This window comes from Microtus ochrogaster, chromosome 16 (assembly GCF_000317375.1).
Source record: "Microtus ochrogaster isolate Prairie Vole_2 chromosome 16, MicOch1.0, whole genome shotgun sequence".
NCBI lineage: Eukaryota > Metazoa > Chordata > Mammalia > Rodentia > Cricetidae > Microtus > Microtus ochrogaster.
Window position 1 is genome coordinate 40,532,332 of NC_022018.1, and position 23,286 is coordinate 40,555,617.

Below are 23,286 nucleotides of genomic sequence, written 5' to 3' on the forward strand. Positions count from 1 at the left end.
TTTTGGTTTTTTCGAGACAGGGTTTCTCTGTGGTTTTGGGAGCCTGTCCTGGAACTAGCTTTGTAGACCAGGCTGGTCTCCAACTCACAGAGATCCACCTGCCTCTGCCTCCGAGTGTCAAAACGTAAATTCTACTTCTGCATTTGTGTGTGTGTTTCGTGAGTGGACAGTGAGGTACAGATGGGCTTGTATTTTAGCATGTGTGACAGTGTGAAAGGCCCAAACACTTTCTGTTCTCTCATGGCTTCTATGCTAAAGCCTTTCTACCGTTTCACTCCAGCTAAAGCAAAACTTCATCTAGGCATGATTAGAAAGACCCAGCCTCTGTCACTGTTTGGTTCATGCGTCTCTGTGGCACTACTTATAGGTAACAGATCAGAGATGATCTTCCCTCTATATCATTAGTTTTTAATCAGTCATATTTAATGTGTTTAAATAACAACTTAAAAATTTTCAATTATTGTATTTTATATATATGGGTTATCTGACTGCATGTATCTCTGTATACCATATACATGCCTGGTGCCTATGCAGGCCAGAACATAAGCAGTAAATGTTGCTTTGTCCATGTCTTGGTAAAACCTTAAGAGGTAGGGTCCAGTGAAAGGAAGACAGGTGAGGCTAGGTGGCGGGGAAGCCCTTGAAGGGAATATTTGGACTCCAGACCCTCCTTTCCTTCACGGCCCACTCCTTTTCTCCGTTTCCTCATCTCCCCCCTCTCCATACCACAAAAGGGTACAATGACACAGGCAGAATGAAAGTCCTGTAATTATAATCCAAAGTACATCTTTCTTCCTCATAAATGGATTGTCAGGTATTTTTGTCATAGCACAGGAAAACTGATTAACACTGAAACACAGAACCATATTTTAACTACCCTAAACATAGCCAGTCCAGAATCTACTCCTACATGTAGTACATTTTTATATACACTCAGTCAGGTCTATTCAAGCTTCTAATTAGAACCATCTTGTTCTAGTTTTACTTTTCATGGTGCTGCTTACCTAATGATGCCCAGTGAACACCTGTATTTCTTCTCTATTATGCCTTAGAGGATTCTGATGATGATGCTCCCACCATCCCTTCCTAGTCTAGAAGTAGTGACCCATGTTCAGTCAGGACTTTCTATACGGGGGACTTCTGGACAAAAGTGTCTCCACATCAGCATGGCGCTCCGCTCACATTATTTTCAAAGACTCAAAACAGCACCCCCAAATGGCCAGTTAAGGATTTTATGAGCTCTGCTGGCAATTCCCATGGACTCTAGGATCCTAGTTTATGAGTCATGGCTTATCAAGGGACACTTTAAGACAGGGAGAATTTAGTTAAAATTCAGAGCACAAGTCCCTCTCCCTAGGCATGCACCCTAAATGTGAGTGAAATCTAAACTGAAACCACACACTGCTACTGTCTAGGTACTGCAGCTAACATGACAGCAGAGGGCAGGCAGGTTATGAAGGGTCAGTACGGTAAGAGTCCATGCACAGTTGAGAACTGGGGAATTTTTGGCAACAGAAGGAAATCCTGTATTAGTTATGTTGTCACATATATTTTGTGGTCCAAGGAGGAAAATGGTGTCCCCAAATTTCTGAGAGGCTATGACAAAGCTATGGGTGGCTACAGAAGGAAGCAGAGTTTCTACAGTGTGGTCACACTACCACCTACTTCCATTCCACTGGGCTAGCCTGCACTATACCTCCGCTAACAGGACAGACATGCTCTCACAGGTTTACCAACTTAAGATGTGGCTCTAATTGAGGCCAAAGAGAAGTCTACAAAGCAGGAAAAAAAATTACCAAACTGTATTGTTAACGTCCAATTTATGAAGGAAAATAATCTGTTTTTGTTCAGTTTTGAGGGTTTCTATCCATGACTAGTTGAGCCTGGTAGTCAGGACCTGTGGCACACAGTGTAGAGGGAGTGCATGGCAGACCAATCTACTCACCTCATGTTGACTAGAAATCAGAAGATGAAAGCAGGGATCTACTATCTCTCACTGGGCCTCACCCATCCACTTCACAAAAGCATACGTTGGGTCCCAAATGTTCAACACAGGGGACTTTGGAGGGCATTCAAAAACCAAATCATTACACAGTTTTTGGAAACTTCCTCTTCCAAGTTTTCAGCTGAAAGAAAATAAATTGATGTGGCTCCATGGCCACTTCGTCATGCATGGAGGGTATGGGTAAAGGTTCAGTTTACTGGCCCATCATCGAAACCATAGACCTCCATCTGGATGCCAAATGTAGGAGAGCCCTCACGGATCCCAGGAACTTTTCCATACCCTGATGTACCGACACTGCCTAATAAGATAGGTGGGAGTGAATGAAGTGTCTTGGGGGCTCCTTCCTGCAACCAAGGAGTTGAAGGTAATATAAAGTAAATGGCTTTAATAAGATTTATTGGCAGTTTAAACTTGCTGTTCCATGTAAAATGTATGTGCTCTTTTAAGATTAGAAAATGATACACAGATCATGTTCTTACTGATTTTCTTCAGGCAATTAAATGTACAATTGGAAAAAAAATCAATAGGAGCAAGCACCTCTTAGTAACTAAAAGTTGGGGATAGGTTGTTTGCCACGATGTGCACATGGAGGTCAAAAGCCAACTTGTATGAGTCAATTTCTCTTTCTCCAATGTGGGCTGAACTCATGATGTACTCAGGTAGGCAATAGCTGCCTTGATCCAGTGAGCAATCTAATTAGCTCTAAAATTCTTTTTTATAGGAAGACTTTTTAACATATCATTCTTCTGTTTTAATTATTCATAAAAATAACTATTTGAACTGTGACTAGGTGTAACTCAGTATATTCACACTGTCCTGCTTATTACCATTTCTACCTATCACAGAGCTACTTTATCACCTCACCCAGAGCTCTGCCCTCATTACATACCAATTCCTTATCCTCTCTTCCTGCAGGCCCTAGCAATACTGTTCCCCACTATCTCTGAGAATGTGACAACTCTAAGTACCCACTATAATTGTGATGATAAAGTGCTGTCCTTTTGGGATTATTTTATTTACTTGGCATATGTCTTCTTGGATCATCAATATTGAGACACATGCCAGGATTTCCTACAATTTAAAGGGAATGCTTTTCCATGCTATTGTATCATCACATTTTGCTTATCTAGACATTCATCTAGTAACACAACCTACCTTTTGGCTATGGTAAAACACACTGCTATGAGTAAAGGCATACAAGTATCTGCTTACTTCTCTGCTTTCAGTTTTTTAAGGCAATATACTCAGAAGTGAAGCTACTGGCCATATGAGAACTCTGAGAGATGTAGCCTCTGTTGGGCTTTATACAATTATGCTTCCTTATAATACATTTTAGGTTATGACCCTTTTACCGAATATGTTTTTATTTTTTAATTTTTTTGAGAATGGTCATACTATGTAATCCTGGCTGGCCCGGGGCCTATTATGACCAGCCTGGCTTCAAACTCAGAGGTTCATCTGCTTCTGATTCCCAGGTACTGGGGTTAAAGGTGTTCCCACCCTGCCTGGCTTCTAATGCTTTTTTTACTGTGCTTAATCAGAGAAGATATGACTATGACAGATGGTGTCCTGTTATGTTGGCCACAAGTCAACCAGTTTCCCGTCATGCCACAGTTTCTTTTTTTTTTATTAATTTTTTTTTATTAAAAATTTCCACCTCCTCCACACCTCCCTTTTCCCTCCCCCTCCCCCCATGCCACAGTTTCTTACATGGAAAGAAGTCAAGTCTCAATATACTTGAGGCATACATTATAGATATAGTTAAGTAAACTTATTTGTTTATTGGGTTAACCCATGAATGCTGGAATTTCACAGGAGCTGTTCTGAGCAACATCTGAAAAGCAAGGAATCTTAGCATGCACAGGCTATTCAATACAGCACAATCCTATTGTGTTATCACCATATGTGGCAGTGTACATGTGTCCTGTGCAATTCCACACCTCTTTCCAAATGTGTAGCTTTTCTCCTTCCTATGTTACTAGTGCCTGGCCCTATTTTCCTGTTTATTCATTCTTCTGCCTTTATGTGTAGTCCCCTTAGCATCTATGCTAATTATCTTCCCAACACCGCGGTTCACCCACAATATCTAGCATGATCAAACTCAGCAGCTTGTTTGCTCCCTAATGCTGCAGCCTGGATCTCACTGGTATAGAACATGTCCAGGTCCAAGGCTTTAATTAGCTCGTTGCTTTTCTCAACCTGTCACCCTTGTACTTGGCCTTTTTCTTCAATGTGACTTCTGCTTCTTTAGTCCTTCCCATTATCCTAGCTCTATAGGCCTTGCTGTTCCGCTAACCTGGCTTTAGTGATCGATCATTGCAGTGATGGCCTTAAGTGTGGCCTTCTTCAAATGATTCCTATGCTGTCTTGTCTTTGCTATTTCTAGCTTGGGGAAAAAGTGCCAATTTCTTTATGTGCTCTATACACTGCAAATCAATGTTGGATGCTCTTGCTATCAATCTTTTGATTCAATTTCAACTTTAAAACCAGCCCAGCTGCTTTTGCTCTGCCTGTCCTTAGTGTGGTCTTTCTCCCAAATACCTGCACTACAGACTTTTCCATTTTTTCCCACACACTATATCTTAATCCTATAACCCAGACTTTACACAGAGAATTTCACTCTGAAATCTCTGAAGGGATCAGGACCATTTAAAATTAATTTTCTTGTCAAGAAAAAGAAAAGCACAAAAAAGAGCCTTGGTTTATCTGATAATTCTGAGTTTACATTGTTAAACTAAACCAGAATAAAAGCTGGATGACAGGGGGCTGGAGAGATGGCTCAGTGGTTAAGAGCATTGCTTGCTCTTCCAAAGGTCCTGAGTTCAATTCCCGGCAACCACATGGTGGCTCACAACCATCTGTAAAAGAGGTCTGGTGCCCTCTTCTGGCCTGCAGGCATACACACAGACAGAATATTGTATACATAATAAATAAATAAAATATTTTAAAAAAAAGCTGGATGACAAGGTAAGGGAGAAAACAGGAGCACATTCAGGTTCTCTGCTTTGGGTTTATCTTGTATGCCTTATAGTCTATGTGCCTCCCCTCCTTCCCTCTTTCTTACCTCCTGTAAAAGGAATTTCAGGAAGCATGTCTTCCCCTATAGCTCTAGATCCATGCTCCGCTACCTTCTATACTGGACATCAATGATTACTTCTGTATTCACTCCATTCTCTTAGTCAACATCACAACACCTTTACTTCTTCACAAACACATCTGGACCCATCTGTCCTTCCTTTCAAAAACCTGCCTTAACCATTCTCTGCTTCATGCCTTCCCCTTTCTCGTTCCTGCTATTCTATGTGTCTTTTCTCCCTCACCCTCTTATATGCAACACAGCCTACTTGTACATTTCATCAGCTGCCAAGCGGTCTCTAAGCTGCAGGTCTGCATCCTGCTGGAGGCACTGGAAACTCAAGAACGGCAGCTTGGATGCAGTCTGAAGGGACTTCTCTTTCTGTCCTTTGGGTCTCCTTTGTTCCCTACTGTAGATAATAGCATTCCTCAAACTAAGCGACACACAAACATTCACACTAGTATAAGAAGCCAGCTTTGTACTTAATGGGGAAGCTCAGACTCTGGCAATCAGGTAAAGTAAGCCCCCAGGTCATATTATGGATTATTAAACCCAGACCGGTATTAATTAACATGACATTCCTAAGGTTGTGTAGAAATAATGAAAAGTAAAGTCAAACCAATGCTGTTAACATTTTAGAACAGGTTCACGTATAAATGTAGTAATTGGCTTTGTAATGACCGTTTCTGCATTGCTTTAGCTAGTCTTTAAGCTGTTAGAATAAAAAAAAACCAAATACATTAGAGGAACAACTGCTTTTTAAATTGGCTAAAGAAACACAGATTTTAGCCAATGTTTAAATGTTTACTAAAGATCCATTTTAAAGTTTCATTTATTGGATACCTAAGATTAATAAACTAGTCATTATGTGTGATGTACTTATTCATGGTCACAGCCCTCTGGCTATTAAAAACCAATCAATGTTCAATGTACATCATTCATACATCTGTTATTAGTTTTAATGGCTGAGGGACACAACTTTACCGAGGAGAATAAGGGCTCACAACGACAGGTCTGAACATGTATATTCTCTGATGAACTGCCCCTTTGAGAAATCACTGTCCAGGTCCACCCTTAATCAGTGCAGAGAGTATAATAACCTCTCATTTTGCTTAGGATCGATGCATCTTCTGTATTCTCTAGTTAAAATATATCAATTTTAAGGAAGCTATAACCTGAGAGAGAAGACTATTTTATAATTCAGACACTTATTGTAAGGAGACTTTATCCTTACATGCATGCTTTATTTTTACTATCTAGCTTTCCCATAAACAAGGGAAGGAACTATATAGACTTTGAGTATACTTGACACATACTTAATTACCAAAGACTTTTGCCTCTGCCTCTTTGTCCTGTCCTAAGGAGTTTAGTCTCTATGTGGAGGTGAGTACAGAGATTAACTAAGGCCCACGGGCAGGATTAAGAAAGGTACTCAGAAACTAGGTCTCTAAATTGGCTTAGTCAGAGCTCATGGGCATGTGGTTGAGAAAAGAAAATCAATCAAATATACTGAATTGTAATGTTTGTCCTTTGCTATATAAAACCAGAGGTTCCCCGTGCCCTCTGATCCTATGCCACATCTTCCATTTGCTGCTGAGTAAAAATATCTTCTATACTTAATGTCTAATTCTGCAGCCTGAAGAGGCAAGCATTGCTCGTATTCACCCCTGGTCAGTGAAAACAGTAATAGCAACTGGCAATTCAATAAATGATAGTTATTATAGTAAGTAAGGTTATCCTTCCTGAAGGGGCTATGCACCAATGCAATAATTCTGAGATTCTATTTGGCAAAAAATCTGGAGAATAAAGTTACTGTTAACTAATTCTGATGTGTCATACAGAATCCCCTATTTGTAGTGCCTCACCGAGTCTCATTTATCTCCTCTCCTCCCTCGCAGAGCCAGGAAATAAGTATTAGTATAGAGGTGTGGTCAATTGACATTTTTTGGGGACAGGGCTAAAAGTAAACAAAAGGAGAACAAAGACTGTGATAGTTAACCAGGCTACTAAAGCTACGGCTAGAATCTTCTATGCACATGGGGACTGCTGTCCATGGTAGTGCTCTGTACACTGAACAGTTGCTGGGAGAGTAGACCTCCAATGCACTGATCACTCAGATACATGCAGTAAGGACGAGAAGTGGCAGTCATGGTAACTAATTTGATAAAATCATCTAATAAATCTTACAACACATATAAATCAGTACATTACACCCCACACTGAAAACACCGAATTTATATTTGTCAATTAAAAATATAGATTAAAAGTTGAATCTTTTTTTGTGTGTTTCAAAACTTCTGTGTAAGGAACTCTGGGGGCAATCTGTCCAGTTTTCTATCTTTCAAATTACTTTTATTAAAGACATTTTTATATTTTCTTTTATTGAGGAGATGGGTACTGAACCTAAATTTTGAGGAAATGAGAAATGAAAGAAAGCTTCTTCTTCTACTGAGCTACATGCCCTCATACATACTAAACATAACTATCTACCATTGTCCACACTGTAGATGCTGTTTCACAGCAAATACATCAAAAGTAAGGTACAGATAGTGTGCACTGAGATCTCACAATAAAGAACTTTACTGCAATCAGGCAATCTCCTTTACAAGAACTGCTTCTTTCTTTCTTTTCTTCCTTTTAAAGAAAAGTATTCTTCTTTTGTCCCTCTTGGAAGGTAACAGATCCTAAGTGCTTGGGTGCACAGACGGGACCTATAACAGCCACATATCCACAAGGTTAGAATTTTCTGTGGAGATGCTATTAAAAATACAAACACAAAAAGGATTTGTTCACAGTTCATACAGATAAATTTTATTAATGTTTCAATAGACTAACTTAAGCCTTTGGTTTTAGAAAATGGATCCTATTCTCCACAGAAAATAAACACAGGGTACAAAAAGCTCCAAGTTCCTGCTCCTGGGTTGAGGGTGAGTACAGTGGATGCTGGCAGATCCTGCTTTCCACTGTTCACTCATATTCTACAAACCCTTGCTGAGTATCAATGAGTGAAGTTGCACAATCAATTACCAAAAGAAAATATTTCAAGTCTTCTCAGAAACAGAAACAACAATCTGACAGATGCCAATTGCAAATATTTCTTTACCAATAGAGCAGAAAGGCTCCTAATAACCTCATAACTAGTTAATTTGAATTAAATCTATTGTTTGGAGCTGTAGAATGCGTTAAACCAAGTGAGTCTGAGAAAGTTTCATAGGCAGTGTGTGTGGTCTTGGAAATTTTCAGATTCTAATCTTGAAAAGCAAGAGTTCTGGACCTGAAACCATTTCTCCAAGAATCCTGAGTGAGACATGCAAAACATCACCTCTGCATACATGTGTAGCTGTTTCTGAGGAAAGCGCAACAATTTAGTCTATATGAGGTGTTGTATTAAAAAGCTGTCTCATATACTTAAAGAATATGTTTTCACACAGTCTAGTTCTTTAATACTAAACATTTATCCTATGAAAGCTATCAGGGACACACATGATTTATGGTAGTATTATAATTGGAAAAAAACCCCAGCAACTAAGCAAATATTCAACACTTGGGGGATAGAGTAAACAATTCATGGGGAGCTAAAAAATAAAAAACTAGAAACCATTAAAAACCACGAGACAAAGGAAATTGAGTCATATGAAAAATGATCACCTTATGTTAGATAACGCAGCTGTTATAAGCCCAACGTGCAGTATACAGCGCTAGAGAAGGGGAGCAGTTCCTGTTCTGTGCACATTAGTGCTGAAAGCAGGTTCAGTGGTGTCTCAGGCAGCTCAGGAGAGCCAAGCTCTTTTGACACAGGCTGACCTTCAAGCCCCTGTGAAAGAGCAGTGGAATAGCAACTCCTAGGTCAGGCTTTAGATCAGGAGTTTGTTCAACCAAAAATGAGGAGTAAAACAGACTAAGAAATGCAACTGATCGTAAGTCAGGTTATTCTTGTTAAAAGTAAGCCCACTGTGCTTTGCAGAAGTTGGTGATAAAAGAATGAGAAACATCACCATTTTGTAGTCACTAATATAAGAATCAACTCAGACATGGTACATTAATGGGTCTGAAAACCACTGGAGAAAAAGCTGTTGGGGATTTGTTCATTAAAAATAAATGGATTATTAATTACAGAGAGAAACAGGATTTTTACAATGGAAATATCTGGCTATATACATTCTTACAAATGACCAAACCAAGTATGAACAATAATAGTCCAAAGGATATTAAAAGTTTCCTGATATAAAGCAATGGCTTCCCATATAACCTATGCAGTTTTCTTGACAAGGATCTAATTCTGAGTGTGTCACTAGAGGACAACCTGACAACTCAGATGGGAGAACATTCTGGCTTCATGTATGTGTCATGAATGTTAATAAAATTTGCAGAAGCATTCCATGTTAAGACTAAAGAGACATGACTGCAAATGCAATGCTCAACTCTAGCCTATGTCCTCGATAGCGACATGGATTGAGCTTTCTGATACCTGAGTGTCCTCTTGGATTTGGTTAAGTCTGTCTTAAAGGATCACAAGTCTACTCAGATGGCCCCAATTTGAACCTAGTCCTGTAAAGTCACTGACTCTGCAAGCCATTTAAGCAAATAGGGCCCGCTTAGTTTTCTCCTGACTGAAGTCTGACACTTCAGTTTCCTCCCTCAGCAGAGTTTGTCACTCTCAGGGGAGATACATTTGCATTCAGGACAAGATGCCGAGCTTTGTGGAATGGACTGTGGTGCTCTGGAAAGAGCTATTTAAATTGGCATGGCTGGTTCTTTAACTTATGGCCCTTTGGCAACGTGGGCTCACCTTTCTGTCCTGCTGCACAGTTCCTCCTTTCACAGGCAAAATATTCCTCATAAAAAAAACTTACAATACATCAAATATTGGCAGAAATTTAAAGCCTTAATGTCTGAAGTTATCTGTACATATGATTTATTGTAGATGTTTTACTGTTATAACCTGGTAATTAGGAAATATTGATAAATGCAAACATATTATTGATGTCAATTAAAAAAATCACAAGATTGACGAACTTCCCAAAGTGCTCCGACAGCAGCAGTTAAAGAGTAATGCCCATCAATACACATCTAGTCACCACCAATGCAGAAAAATTAGGCTGCCAGGAAACAATGCTTTTACATTAAAAGTGAGATTATTCACACAGATGAGCAGGGAGTCAAGAGGAAGCTCTATCAGAACTTCAACTGTAGACCTGGTATAAGAACAGACAGAAGGACCAATGGAACCAAATCAAAGACCCAGATATTAATCCACATACCTACAAACTTCTGATTTTTGACAAAGAAGTAAAAAATAGCAAATGGAAAAAAGAAACCATATTTAACAAATAGTGCTGGCATAACTGGATATCAACACATAGAAAAATGAAAATAGATCCATATCTATCACCAAGCACAAAACTCAAGTCCAAATGGATCAAAGACCTCAACATAAAGCCAGATACAATGAACCTCATAGAAGAAAAAGTAGGAAGTACACTTGAACACATTGGCACAAGAGATCACTTCCTAAATATAACCCCAGTAACACAGACACTGAAAGAAACAATTAATAAATGGGACCTCTTGAGACTGAAAAAAGGACATGGTCAACAAGACAAAATGACAGCCTACAGAATGGGAAAAGATCTTCACCAACCCCACATCAGACAGAGGACTGATCTCCAAAATATACAAAAAACTCAAGAAACTGGACATCAAAAGAACAAATAACCCAATAAAAAATGGAGTACAGACCTAAATAGAGAACTCTCAACAGAGGAATCTAAAATGGCTGAGAGACACTTAAAAAAATACTCAATATCCTTAGCCATCAGAGAAATGCAAATCAAAACAACTCTGAGATTCCATCTTATACCTGTAAAACTGGCTAAGATCAAAAACACTGATGACAGCTTATGCTGGAGAGGTTGTGGGGTAAAGGGAACACTCCTGCATTTCTGGTAGGAGTGCAAGCTGGTACAACCCCTTTGGATAGCAGTATGGCGATTTCTCAGAAAATTAGGAAACAACCTTCCTCAAGACCCAGTAATACCACTTTTGGGTATATATCCAAAGGATGTTCAATTGTGCCACAAGGACATGTGCTCAACTATGTTCATAGCAGCATTATTTGTCATAGCCAGAACCTGGAAACAACCTAAATGCCCCTCGACTGAAGAATAGATAAGGAAAATGTGGTATATTTACACAATGGAGTACAAAAGAGAAGAAAAAAAATGACATTTTGAAATTTGTAGGCAAATGGATGGATCTAAAAAACATTATATGGAGAGAAGTGAAGTGACCCAGACTCAGAAAGACAAATATATGTAATCACTCATAAGTGGTTTTTAAACATAACACAAACAAAACCAGCCTATAAATCATAATCCCAGAGAACCTAGACAACAATGAGGACCCTAAGAGAGACATACATGGATTTAATCTACATGGGAAGTAGAAAAAAGACAAGATCTTTTGAGTAAATTGGGAGCATGGGGACCATGGGAGAGGGTTGAATGGGAGGGGAGAGGAAGGGAAGAGAGCAGAGAAAAATGTAGAGCTCAATAAAATCAATAAAAATGCAAAAAGGAATTAAATGCATGCTCAATTAAAAAAAAGAAATGCAAATCTGTCTAGATCACTCCTTTGAAACTGTAGTCCACAGGTATCTCATGCACCATCAGTGTATGTGTACAGTATAATGTATGAGGACAGCCAGGACAGTTTCTGTCTCAAAGAAACGAAGCTATGCAGCACTAAAAAGTCAAGGTACTACTTAACTTTCATTTATTTTTTGCACCCAGCATTGGATTCAGGGCCTTTATATACTCTACACAATTACACTAGCATTTCCACAATTACACTGGTACACCCCCAGCTCTAAGAAACCAAAGAAACAAAAAAGCAACTCTTATTACCTGTCTTCTATGTAACCATGTGTCCTTTACATGCCAAAGGAAGCATGTTCCTTTACTCAAGCAGAGGGTGCATGCCTGCATTCCCAGCACTAGGGATGTTGAGGTAGGAAGATCGTGATTTGCAGCTAGCTTAGGCTACACAGTAAGATCCTGTCTCAAAAACAAAACAAACAAACCAACCTACAACACAATGCTCAGATACTATAGTCCAGCCTGTCTTCTGTATCCGTGGGCTCAACAAATATCTGTACTCTACAAATATCTCTGCCATCTGTACTGAATACTTGTCATCATTCCCTAAAAATGCAGTCCAGCAACTATTAACACAGCATTCAAATTTTATTAGGTATTAGAAATCATTTTCAGACAATTACAGACATGTACAGGCTATACTAAAATAGGAACTTGAGCATCAATAGGTTTTGGCAGATAATGGGGATACTAAAACAGTCCTTTGCAGATATCAAGGTACTGTACTTTGGTAAATTACCCTCAGGGACACACCCTGATACCTAGGAATTAAACTCCGAGATAAGCATTATAGGAAAGCAGAATTTCATCCAGGCTTTGACAAGATACACCTCGTTGATCATATATGTCTATGGAAAATAGAATGGGCTATTTTATCTATCTGTCTGACTGTCTCCATCCATCCATCCATCCATCCATCCATCCATCCATCCATCCATCCATCCATCCATCCATCCATCCATCCAGTTTACTGTTTGGAACAACTGCCTGCTAGGACTATTAATGACTGCTATCCTGTGGCTCCACCTTCTAAACTTGTGAGTACCTTTGTTCAAATATGGGCACCCTTGTTGTTAATTTTCAACACTAGCTTCCCTTACCTGCTGTTACTGTTGGTAGTTTGCATTGTGATAAGAACATTTAAAATAAGCTAGATAATGTGGACTGAATTTCTGCCTGGTCCTTGTGATCCTCATCACCTGATATGCTTTTATCCACATGTGATAAATATTTCACAGTAAATTGTTTTTGGGGATTTAGCATTTAGAGCTCCACTGAAAAGGCTGAAAGGTAGTGAGAAGTCACCTGCATGTTGGCAGGGCCTCTACTATGTGTGGTAGGATACAACTGTTCAGCAGAACTGCCTAGGGGACAGGCCATAGCTGCTCCCGTCCTGCACATTTAGAAATCTGAAATAAAATTGGGAACATCTGCACTGAGATGACTTCATCAGGAGATTATGAAAGAAGTGCAGAACTATTTGATCTGGATGACGCTGCCATAGGCTGATCAATCTCTCAGCACCCCTTGAAACTCTGCAACATGGGGACACTTATGCCTGTTTAGGCCGTATGAAAGTGGTTCTCACAGAAAGTCACCTGAATTCATAGAGGCCTGAAGGTGACAACCAGGACTAAAAATCATTCCTATCCAACTCTTGTTTGGTGTTTTTCAGGCTTCCTGGTGGGCAGCAGGCAGTGTATGAAGAAAGGCCAGCTTGTTGGAACTTCCCTGACATTACCTTTCCTTCCCGCTTCCCCGAGTGAAGAATGTGTGCGAGTGTGGTGGCGGGGCAAGGACTCTCTTTCCAGAAGATTGCTTTTTGGTAGGAAATGGTCACATCTCAGACAGGGTGGGATTAAAATGAGTGTGGGTTAGTTATGGTGGCACTATTCACTAGTCAATAGCTTTGCCGTTTCCAGAGGATGTTGGAATATATTTTAGCCTGAGTTCAGTTGGTATTACTGGGAGGCCTGCTCTTTTTCTGAAGGGAAAGGGAAGAGCAGCGGATCTGGGGGAATGGGGCAGTTGGGAGTTGGAAAGGAGGGGAGGCTGCAGTTGTGGTGTATTGTATGAAAAAAAAATGTATTATTATTTCTTTAATAAGAAGGCCACCCAAAGTGTCAGGTTTCCTGAAAGCTGGCTTAACAGTGAGAATGGTAGGAATGTGTGGGTCCCTTTCTCCTTTAAAATTCACCTTTCCCCTATAAGACAAGAGGATAATATGTCTGTTCCATAAAGCTTTTATGAGAACCAAGACAACGTACCCAAGCGCTGTGTGGTTCTGCACACAGAGTGGCACCAGAAAGCACCTCAGACAGATCACTGACAAGGAACCTCCTTCAGCCAAAGGCCTTTGAGAGGCAGGACCAGGTGGGGCATGGCTTTGGGTATCAAAGGGCCAGTGGGACTGCCCATTTTCCCCCTTCCCCCACGATGGATTCCTGTTCCTGTTGTTTTAATAAAGAAAAACCTTAGTATACCCCATTCGGAGCTAGTGTGGAATTATTCGTGTTCCCCCATCTGACATTCTCTGCTTCACATCACCACAGCACCACCTTCTTTCAACATGACCCTGCTGCTTTACGGATGACGGAAAGTGGTAGACAAGCAGCTTGCACCAGATCCTGAGGCTGAGATTCTTGCCTGTGAGTCTGCAATCCTCACCACAGAGTTCTGCTTCCAGGATACACCTGTGCAAAGACAGCTCTTCATGGAACACCAGGAAATGTGACTATGGTGACTTCCATGGGAGGCAGACGGATGGACAGCATTATAAAAATTCCCTCGTGAAATTCCTAGCCAAGTCTTCTAGATACAGCAGCAGCACATGCGTCCACATAGAACCCTCTCTCCATGGAATGGTCTAGATACAGCAGCAGCACATGCGTCCACACAGAGCTCTCTCTCCGTGGAATGGTCTAAAGAGCGCTGCTGCACAAGAAAGCAACCTCCTTCCAGACAGAAAAGGGAGTCTTGTTGTATGCTTGTCCATTTTGGAGGAATCTAGCATCTAAGCAACCTGAAGCAGATGAGAAGCATGTCCTTTACAGGAATGCTGAATTGGGAAGACAGCTGTCTCAGACTTCAGGCTTAACTGGAAATTCCTACAGAAAGTAGGGAGGCAGCAAATTAGTCTAAATTCTCACTGAAGAGATATTTTTATAGCTTCAGAGCAGCTATATATTGAACAAACAGGAAACAAAAAGGAATGTGCTATATAGGCCAAGCTATAAAACTAAACAACCCTTCTCTCTGCTCTGTTTTCTTAAACTTCAACAGGGGACTGGGGACTATTTCATTCATAAAGAAAAGCTCCATATATCCAAAAGACACAGGGTTCAGGTTGGGTGCAGTTCTGGTCACTGTATATAAATTCATGTTGCATCTGCGAGGCTTTTTATTGAAGTCCAAGACAGAGTGCGGCCATCCCCTCTGCTGCTGACTGCTTTACTATCACCTTTTAAGTGAAGATCGATCCTCGGAGCTAATCTCAGTTGATCTATCTAGGCACAGGGAAAATGTTACCAAGGTAGGATTTTTAAAAAAAGATTTTTATTTTACATGGATGTATGTTTTCCCTGCATTTATGTCTACACTGTGTTCATGCCAGGTACCCACATGGGCCAGAAGAGGGGAACGGATTCCCTGGCACTTGAGTTAACATAGTTGTGAACATCTATATGGGTGCTGGAAATGGAACTTGGGCCTTTTGAAAGAGCAGTCAATGCACTTAATGGCTGAGCCATTTCTCCAGCAACCAGGATAGGATTTTAAACTCTGCTTCTGTTGTATTGAAAAAAATCTAGATCTGAGAAGAACCCCAATGAAAAATAACTTCTACAAATTTCTGATGGACCTTATAATCCATCTCAAATCTGTTTAGCTTATCAATTATGTGGGAATGGGCAGGTGTTCAATAAACATAAAAGGAAATATGCATGAAAAATTGCAAAATACACAATGCTTTTGACTGAGATAGCAAGTGCGTTTAATATAGTTGAGAAGCCAGTCAGGTTACAGGGACAAGAAGGACCAAGAAGAAATTAGTATTGCCATTCAGGAAGTGCTTGGGAAAACATTTTAATTTTTCTCTTGTCTGCAAGTCTGTACTATACTTTTAACTATTGTTTCATTTTCTGGCAAGAAAACAGTCTGGTTATATTTGCTCCAGTCCTACTATGATTCTTCTCAGGAATAAAAAGAAGGCTAACAACAGAGATGCTGGCAGTCCTGGTAGCAGAAGTATTATACCAAGACAAGACTTTGATATTTATGATGAATAAATATTGGTGTACAACTCGGCTCACCTACAGGCTAAACTCAGCAGAATTAAGTTCTTTGTGAATTACGCTCAGTGAGATCTCAGCACAGATAAGTTTACTTGAAAATGTATCAGTAATTTCTGCAGAGACGGAGGGGACAGATATTTATGAGAATCATAAAAGCTGAGAACTGTAAGTAGCTGTAGAAATTGGAGTATAATTGTTTTGTTTTTCCCAACAAGCCAACTGAAGACTCAGAGACATAAATCCACTAGTTCATGTTTCAAATTACTTTAGGTTCTTACTTTCAAATACATGTACATAAAACATTTGATTTTCATCTTTCTAATTAAAATTAAATGGCTAGCTGAAATTTACTTTGGACATTTTTAATAATGAAAAAACACTTAACATAAATTTATTATCCTAATTATTTTCAAGTGTACAGTTTAATAGTGTTAACTATGTTCAGAGTTTTGTCAGTAAGATCTCAAGTACTTTTATCTTCTGAAATCAAAACTGTGTACCCATGAACAACTTCTCTTTGGTCCCATGGTAACTGTTCTGTCTCTGCTTCTATGACTCTGACTAGTACTTCTCAATGCCATCACGCAGCAGTTGTGCTTTAATGGCTGGTTTACTTCACAAGGCAACCCATTTCAGGGTGTACCTATGTTTAGTAGGGATGACTCAGTCCACTGTAGGTACAGGCCACATATCTACCCATCTGTCAATAGACATTATCATTACCTTTTGACTTTTGTAGACAATGTACAATTCTTTTACTATGTGTTACAACTATCCCTAATGTATGAATCAACCTTCCTTTAGTCCACCAAAACCACAGCTAAGTATCCTTTTGAAATTCTCCAAATATTACAATGGTACTGTAATGCATGTGAAAGACACAAGCTGCGCTCTCTTTTCTCCTGCCATTATATTCTCCAAAATAATCCTGTCATTTTCACAGGTGTTCTGTTCTGTAAGGATGGGAATTATGAGGTAGATTTCACCTTTATTCTGGCTTTCCTCACCACCCAGGGTACTGGTGCAGACAGGGACAGACACTGTCTCAGGTAACGGCTGCTCAGTTCACAGTAGCACACTCAGCTCCTGGTGAGCATTGCTCTTGAATGATCTTTAGAAATAGCAACAAAGCAGCAAACATATATGGTTTGAAATTCATTTACTACCACTTAAAATACTCATAAATTGAGCAACTTAATTTGCTTTTAGTAGCCTATAGAAATAATTAAGTGCACACTAAGAAACACTGAAAATGCTTCACCTTGTATGCATGTGTGCTCAGAGTAACCAAATTCCAGCTGCCTGTATCTTTAATGTAGCACATCTGTCTACACTTAATGACTTCTACAATAGGTTTGAAATTCTAACCCTTCCACTGTCTGAATTGCATAGTTAGAGAAAACAAGTTTAAGAAGAAACACTGGAGCAGAAAGTGATGACTACTGGAAAGCTGATGCTAAGATTGTTATCATGACATTGGCTATCTTTCCATCACTGTCCTTGATAGGTAACCAAGTACTTTTTGACACCTTTTAGTGCTAATTTCAGCAGTGCTGAAGCTAGTGGCCGGAAACATCTCCATACAGAACATTTTCCTTCCCTACAAACCACAGACTCATCTAGTTCACCACATTACACGAAAGATCTGTGAAAGCTTTCTCCCCAAGACTGCACCACAACCAACTTTTGTTACCAAAGCTTTGTGCTCTGGGAGAACCCAGAACTGGAGAGCCATTTCACTCTAATGACCCCTGTTGGCATGACATACACATGTCATATGTACTCACTCATAAGTGGCGTTTAGACATGAAGCAAAGAAAACCAGCCTACTATTTACAATCCCAGAGAACTTAGACAACAATGAGGACCCTAAGAGACATACATGGATTTAATCTACATGAGAAGTAGAAACAGACAAGATCTCCTGAGAAAATTCGGAGCATGGGGACCGTGGGAGAGGGTAGAAGGGGAGGGGAGAGGAAGGAAGGGGAACAGAGAAAGATGTATATAGCTCAACAAAATCAATAAAAAAATTAAAAAAAAAAAGAAAAAAAAAGAAAAGCAAAGGGCTCAAACTTTCTTCTCATGGGTACCTTGACTTTCACTAGTTTTCATGCAGAAGTGTTAAAATTCTTAGGATTGAAATGAAAATTCCTGAAACCATGGGATGATTTTTTTAGTTGAATTCATTTTTTCAAGCTTCAAGCAGTGGTACCATCAGTCAAGACATGGCTGGAAATTCCTGAAATCATGATCATATGCTTGTGTCCAAATGAATCTTATCAATACAGACCCCTAAGCCTGGCTGACTGTTCATCTGGTGTCCATTCCCAACAGTCTCTTCCTCTGTTCTGCCCACAGGCATGTGGTGATCAAGCCAGATATAGAACAAGGTCAGAACTTTAATTCATAATACTTAAAAACTATTTTTTTTGATGAACACATGATCTTCATGAATGCCACTGGAAAGAAGGCACCAAGTGGGGTATTTTGCCACCCAGAGTAGCAAGGGCTAGTACAAGGCAAGTTATAATATATAACAAGGTATTCCACATTATGTACCCTTAACAGAAAAAGGGGCATGTAGGTGTGTTGGCACACACTTACAATTCTAACATCTGGGCTATATAGTGAGATGCTGTTTAAAAAAATGAAAAACAAAAGCAAGAAAACCTACCATCGAGTGTAGCAAACTGCAGACTGTCATCAGTGAGGATGATTAAGTGATAGCAATGGTAGTTAATGCCTTATAAGTAGTACCAGAAGGAATTCTGTAATTTCTTTAGCAGGGAAAGACCCAAGACAGATCTGGCTGATTTTCTTGCCGCTTGCCTAAGGTAGAAAGATGGGCAATTCTTTGCTGTTCAGGCTGCCTGTGAGCTCCTCACCCAGGCTGATCCATAGTACACCTTCTTGGCTCTATCTGGTGCATACCCTAAATCTTACCCAACCTTTCTGACCCTCCTTGAAGAACAAACAGGGAAGGCAGATTTAGTGAGGGCTACTCCAGAACTTACTGCCTGGGCCAGCATTGTCTTCCCAGAGTCATCTCAAATGGATAGAATGGTAGTTTAGCAGAAGATGGAGGAATATATTTGTTGGTTCTGATATACAGTATGGTGCATATAGCTAAGAGATTTGAGACTGGCACACCAGACTGCAATTTTCAGAAAAAAAGCTGGCCTAAGGATGCCAAGGAAAAATAAAAAGTACATGTGGGGGTCATAATTATGGAGAAGAAGCAAGAGGCTGACTTGTTCACCATGAAAGAAAAACAATCTGTTTTTCCCAAAATAAGAATAATCATTACATCTGTGTGAAAGTTAAGAAATGCTGATGCCATTCTGAATCCCTCAGTGTTGTCACAATGAAGATTCAATATCCTGCACATGAAAAATGTGGAGGAAGAGAGAATGACCTGAGTAGGGGCTGAGCTAGGTAAGTGACAAGCTTATCATTCTGGAACAAAAAGGCAGTATGACTTTTATCTATTAGTTGCTACTGACTCAAGAGCTAATAATGTCCTTGAACTTCTGACTTTGCTAAAGACTGAGGAGATCTGAGCTCGTGTGTGGCCTTTTGTCCTTGGAAAAAGCATTCAGCTTTCCTGGAACCTTGGTTTTTGTTTGGAGGGTTCTTTAAACATTGCAAAATCTTACTTGGTGATTGGCAGCCTCATAATATCCAGGATGACTGAAGTGAAAGAGGAAGCTGTCCTGAGAAGGGTGACTATCAAGTAGGGTAGCAGGCTGCATTATATGAGGTGGGGGGATTTCACCTGGGGTATTGCCTTTAGAATCAGTGTATCTGCCAGCTGGGCTGGTGTTCATGGCTTCTGGTTCAGAGAACTGAGAGAAATTACGACGGAATTGTTATAGAACCTGGGGCGCCTGAGGTCTACCAGCTCCAGGAGAAGGGACTGATAGAAAAGATCACAGTTCATGGTTGTGATAATTCAAGCTCCTCATAAAATCTTCCCCATCGTTTCACTATTTAGGCTTTCTAAAGTAAGTTCTAGGTGTCTTGGGTTCTGAGTTGAAAGCATGGCAATTTGTAGCACAGATCCTTTGCCTGAGGTGATCTTGGGACAAACTGCATATTTTCATTTAGTTCAGAAACCCTGGGAGTCAGTTGTATGTGAGCCTGTTCCTTATGTGGTAAGAATGGAAACACTTCTCAAGCACTAATATCATTTCAGGGGCTTTTCATATATTACCTTATGTGATGCTTGCCACAACTCCACTATCCTCACTTGTACTTTCCACCGGGCACTGAGGGGTTAAGTCTTACATCTGGTAGGCCAAGTCTGGACTTAGTGCAGACAGGCTCTTGTGGAAGCAGTGACTGTGACACAGGGCAGATGCTGCCTTCACGGTGTGGAGCAGAACAGATGAGGCTATAGTGCCAGTATGTAAGGTGCTGATGAGTGCTGTGAGGAGCAAGGCAGACAGCTGCTCTAAACAGTGTGGCCAGAGAGGAAAAATGTACCTTGGGAGTCTGGCTGGATTCCTCTGGGTGAGGGCCATGAGAGCAGCAAATGGCCTCTGAGGACCTCTTGAGAATTTCATGTTTTATTGTCAAGGAGCTTCTTTGAAGCTTCTGGGGGGCATTCAGCAGGACAGTGACTCAGTCCAATACTTTCTTTGGAAAAAGATCACTCTAGTGTGTGAACAGAACCCAAGGACACATTGAGGTAAGTGACAGCAATGACAATGGCTAATGCACAGAGGTGAGACAATCTAGTTTCCTCTCTTACTCACGATCCAGTTTTCCTGTTATTGCAGCTTGTTTTCAGTGTATATTCACTGGGAATGTTGGCTGAAGGCCACATTCTGTCTGTTTTTTTTCCTTTTTCGGTCTGTTTTTTCTTTGTAGTTTTGGGGCTAGAACTAAAGAGCCTTGCAGAGTTGTCAAGTGTTCTACCATTAACATGATTCCAACCCTGACTTTTGAGAGTAGTTTAGTATTTCAAACCTTCTGTGGGATAATACTCTTGCACCCTGTAAAGATTTGTCACTTGTATTGGTTTAATAAAACACCGATTGGCCAGTAACCAGGCAGGAAATATAGGCAGAGTGACCAGACTAGGAGAACTTTGGGAAGTGGAAAGGCTCAGTCTGCAGTCACTAGTCAGATATAGAGGAAGCAAGATGAGAATGCCTCACTGATAAAAGGTACCAAGCCACACGCTAACACAGACAAGAAATATGGGTTAATTTAAGAGTTAGTTAATAATAAACCTAAGCTAATAGGCCAGACAGTTTATAATGAATGTAATCCTGTGTGTGTTTATTTGGGACTGAATGGCTGTGGGACCGGGTTGGACAGAAACTCCATCTACACAAACCAGGAGGTAAAACAGACAAAAACTGGACATGAGAAATGGTGGCAGAGAATACTTATAAGTTCCCTTTCCAATGCCGTTTGTGTTCTTAACATGCTTGCTAATTTTCTATATAGAGAAAGTGCCAAAGAACCAAATCATTGTGCATTTATATAATATACAGACTCAAGCTGCTTATCTTCCTAAGTTCTACTGCTAGAAGATCCCATGATATGATCGAGTCACCAGAGACTTTAGCTGATGATCATTTCCTAGGCATGTACAAATGTTGCTTGATTATTCTCTGATAAGACAAGTGTGAGACTCAGGATTATCAGAGTCTGATGCTACTGTTGAAGAGAGTGCTCCATTATGTAGCCAACAGAAACAGATTTAATCTTGACATAAGATGTAAATTTCATTTTTTAATATATATGTTTTTTTGTTGTTGTTTAACTTCTACTTTGAGACAATTGTGAAAAGAGCCAGGGAAAGACTGGTCAGAGGCAATGTCAGCCAAGTAGGCATCTCCTAAGTGAAGGACCCAAAAACCCTGTTCCAGAATACAACAGAACTTTGGAAATGTACCCCCTCCATACTTCATGAATATATTTCCTTTATGAGAGAAAACAGGTAAAAAGAGAAATTGAGCTGTGCCAATTTGAAGAAAAGTGAAATGGTAAGCTCTAAAAAACCAAGGCTGAGTCAGGGTGACTCCCAGCACTGATGCAGAATGAAATCAGAAACACCTCCTGGGGGCCGTGTAGGTTAGCATGTAAGCAGATGTTCTCTGTACCCTGCACCTGCAGACACACTTCCCATGGTAACATAACTCATGCTTATAAACCATTCTATTCATCTTAAATCCTGATGAGAAAGACGAGAAAAAAGATGATATATTTATGCTTTGATATATGCCACATAGCCATGGAGAGTACATCCTAAAAACACTTGGATTAAAAAGCAGTTTTTCTCAGTTTCTCAAACTAAAGGCATCAACTTTAGCAAACATGAGAGCTCAGTTTCCCAGAAGAAGAGGTCCTAGTATGTTCCTGTAGGATGTCCCTGAATCTGGTGACAAGATAGTTCGTCTTGCATGTCTGCATAAGGAAAGAGGACAGTGCCTCACTGTCCTGAGTGTAAATCACAAACACCAAAGCAGTGTTGTCCAATCAAGGAGGGAATGTCACAGCTGAAGATGCGTGATGAAAAGCAGTCTGTCACTGGACCATCTTACCTGTCTGCGGATTATTTCAAGGTCTCTTTTGGCTTTATTCACCAGGGCTTGAATTTCTACAGGATCCTTTACACTCTTATTTTCTCGGAAGGCATCTCTTATCCTCCTGATGGCATACATTCTAATGAATCCAGAGGGGGAAAAAAAAGATGTTAGCAGGTATGAGGTTCTGCTTTTAAATGAATTTAAAGAATTTTTTTTCTCTAGAATTAACTGTTAAATATTCTCCTACAGATAACCCAGTTTGATCTTTGCTTGTCTATTCTAGGATGGCTAAGCAAACAACTTTAGGAAAGTAGTCTTTCCCAAACAAGCCACATACAGATGGCAAACTTGCTAAAATGCTCCTTAGATCACGGGCTCTTTGGAGTTAAGCATGTCTGGCTTTCCTCCATTAACATGGATAATTGATGCTTTACTGTACAGACACTAATCAGAAATTCTGAGGACAAATGATGCATTTCATATGCATCAACAAGGACAGTGATGAGCGTTCTAATTCCTGCCCATTAGATGACAGCTGGGTAAGCAGGCCCATGGGCATCTCCAGTGTACTTTTATGACACTGTCTCTGTTCCTCATCAAAACAACTTTCTCCTCCAAAGCACCTTCTTTTTTATGTTGATGGAAATCAAAAAGGCATAAAAATTTTAATTCTACAAGTAGGCCAGTTGGTATAGAACTTACAATTCTCCTA

General features: G+C 40.1%; 1 protein-coding gene across 1 annotated transcript in view; it reads right to left on the minus strand.

Moving 5' to 3' along the window:
* Positions 1-23,286, minus strand: part of Lyrm4 (LYR motif containing 4) — a 92,335-nt gene that overhangs the window by 57,173 nt on the left and 11,876 nt on the right. The window contains exon 2 of the mRNA XM_005355045.2: positions 22,590-22,710. Within this exon, the coding sequence (XP_005355102.1) occupies positions 22,590-22,710 (121 nt within the window). The remainder of the gene's footprint in view (positions 1-22,589; positions 22,711-23,286) is intronic.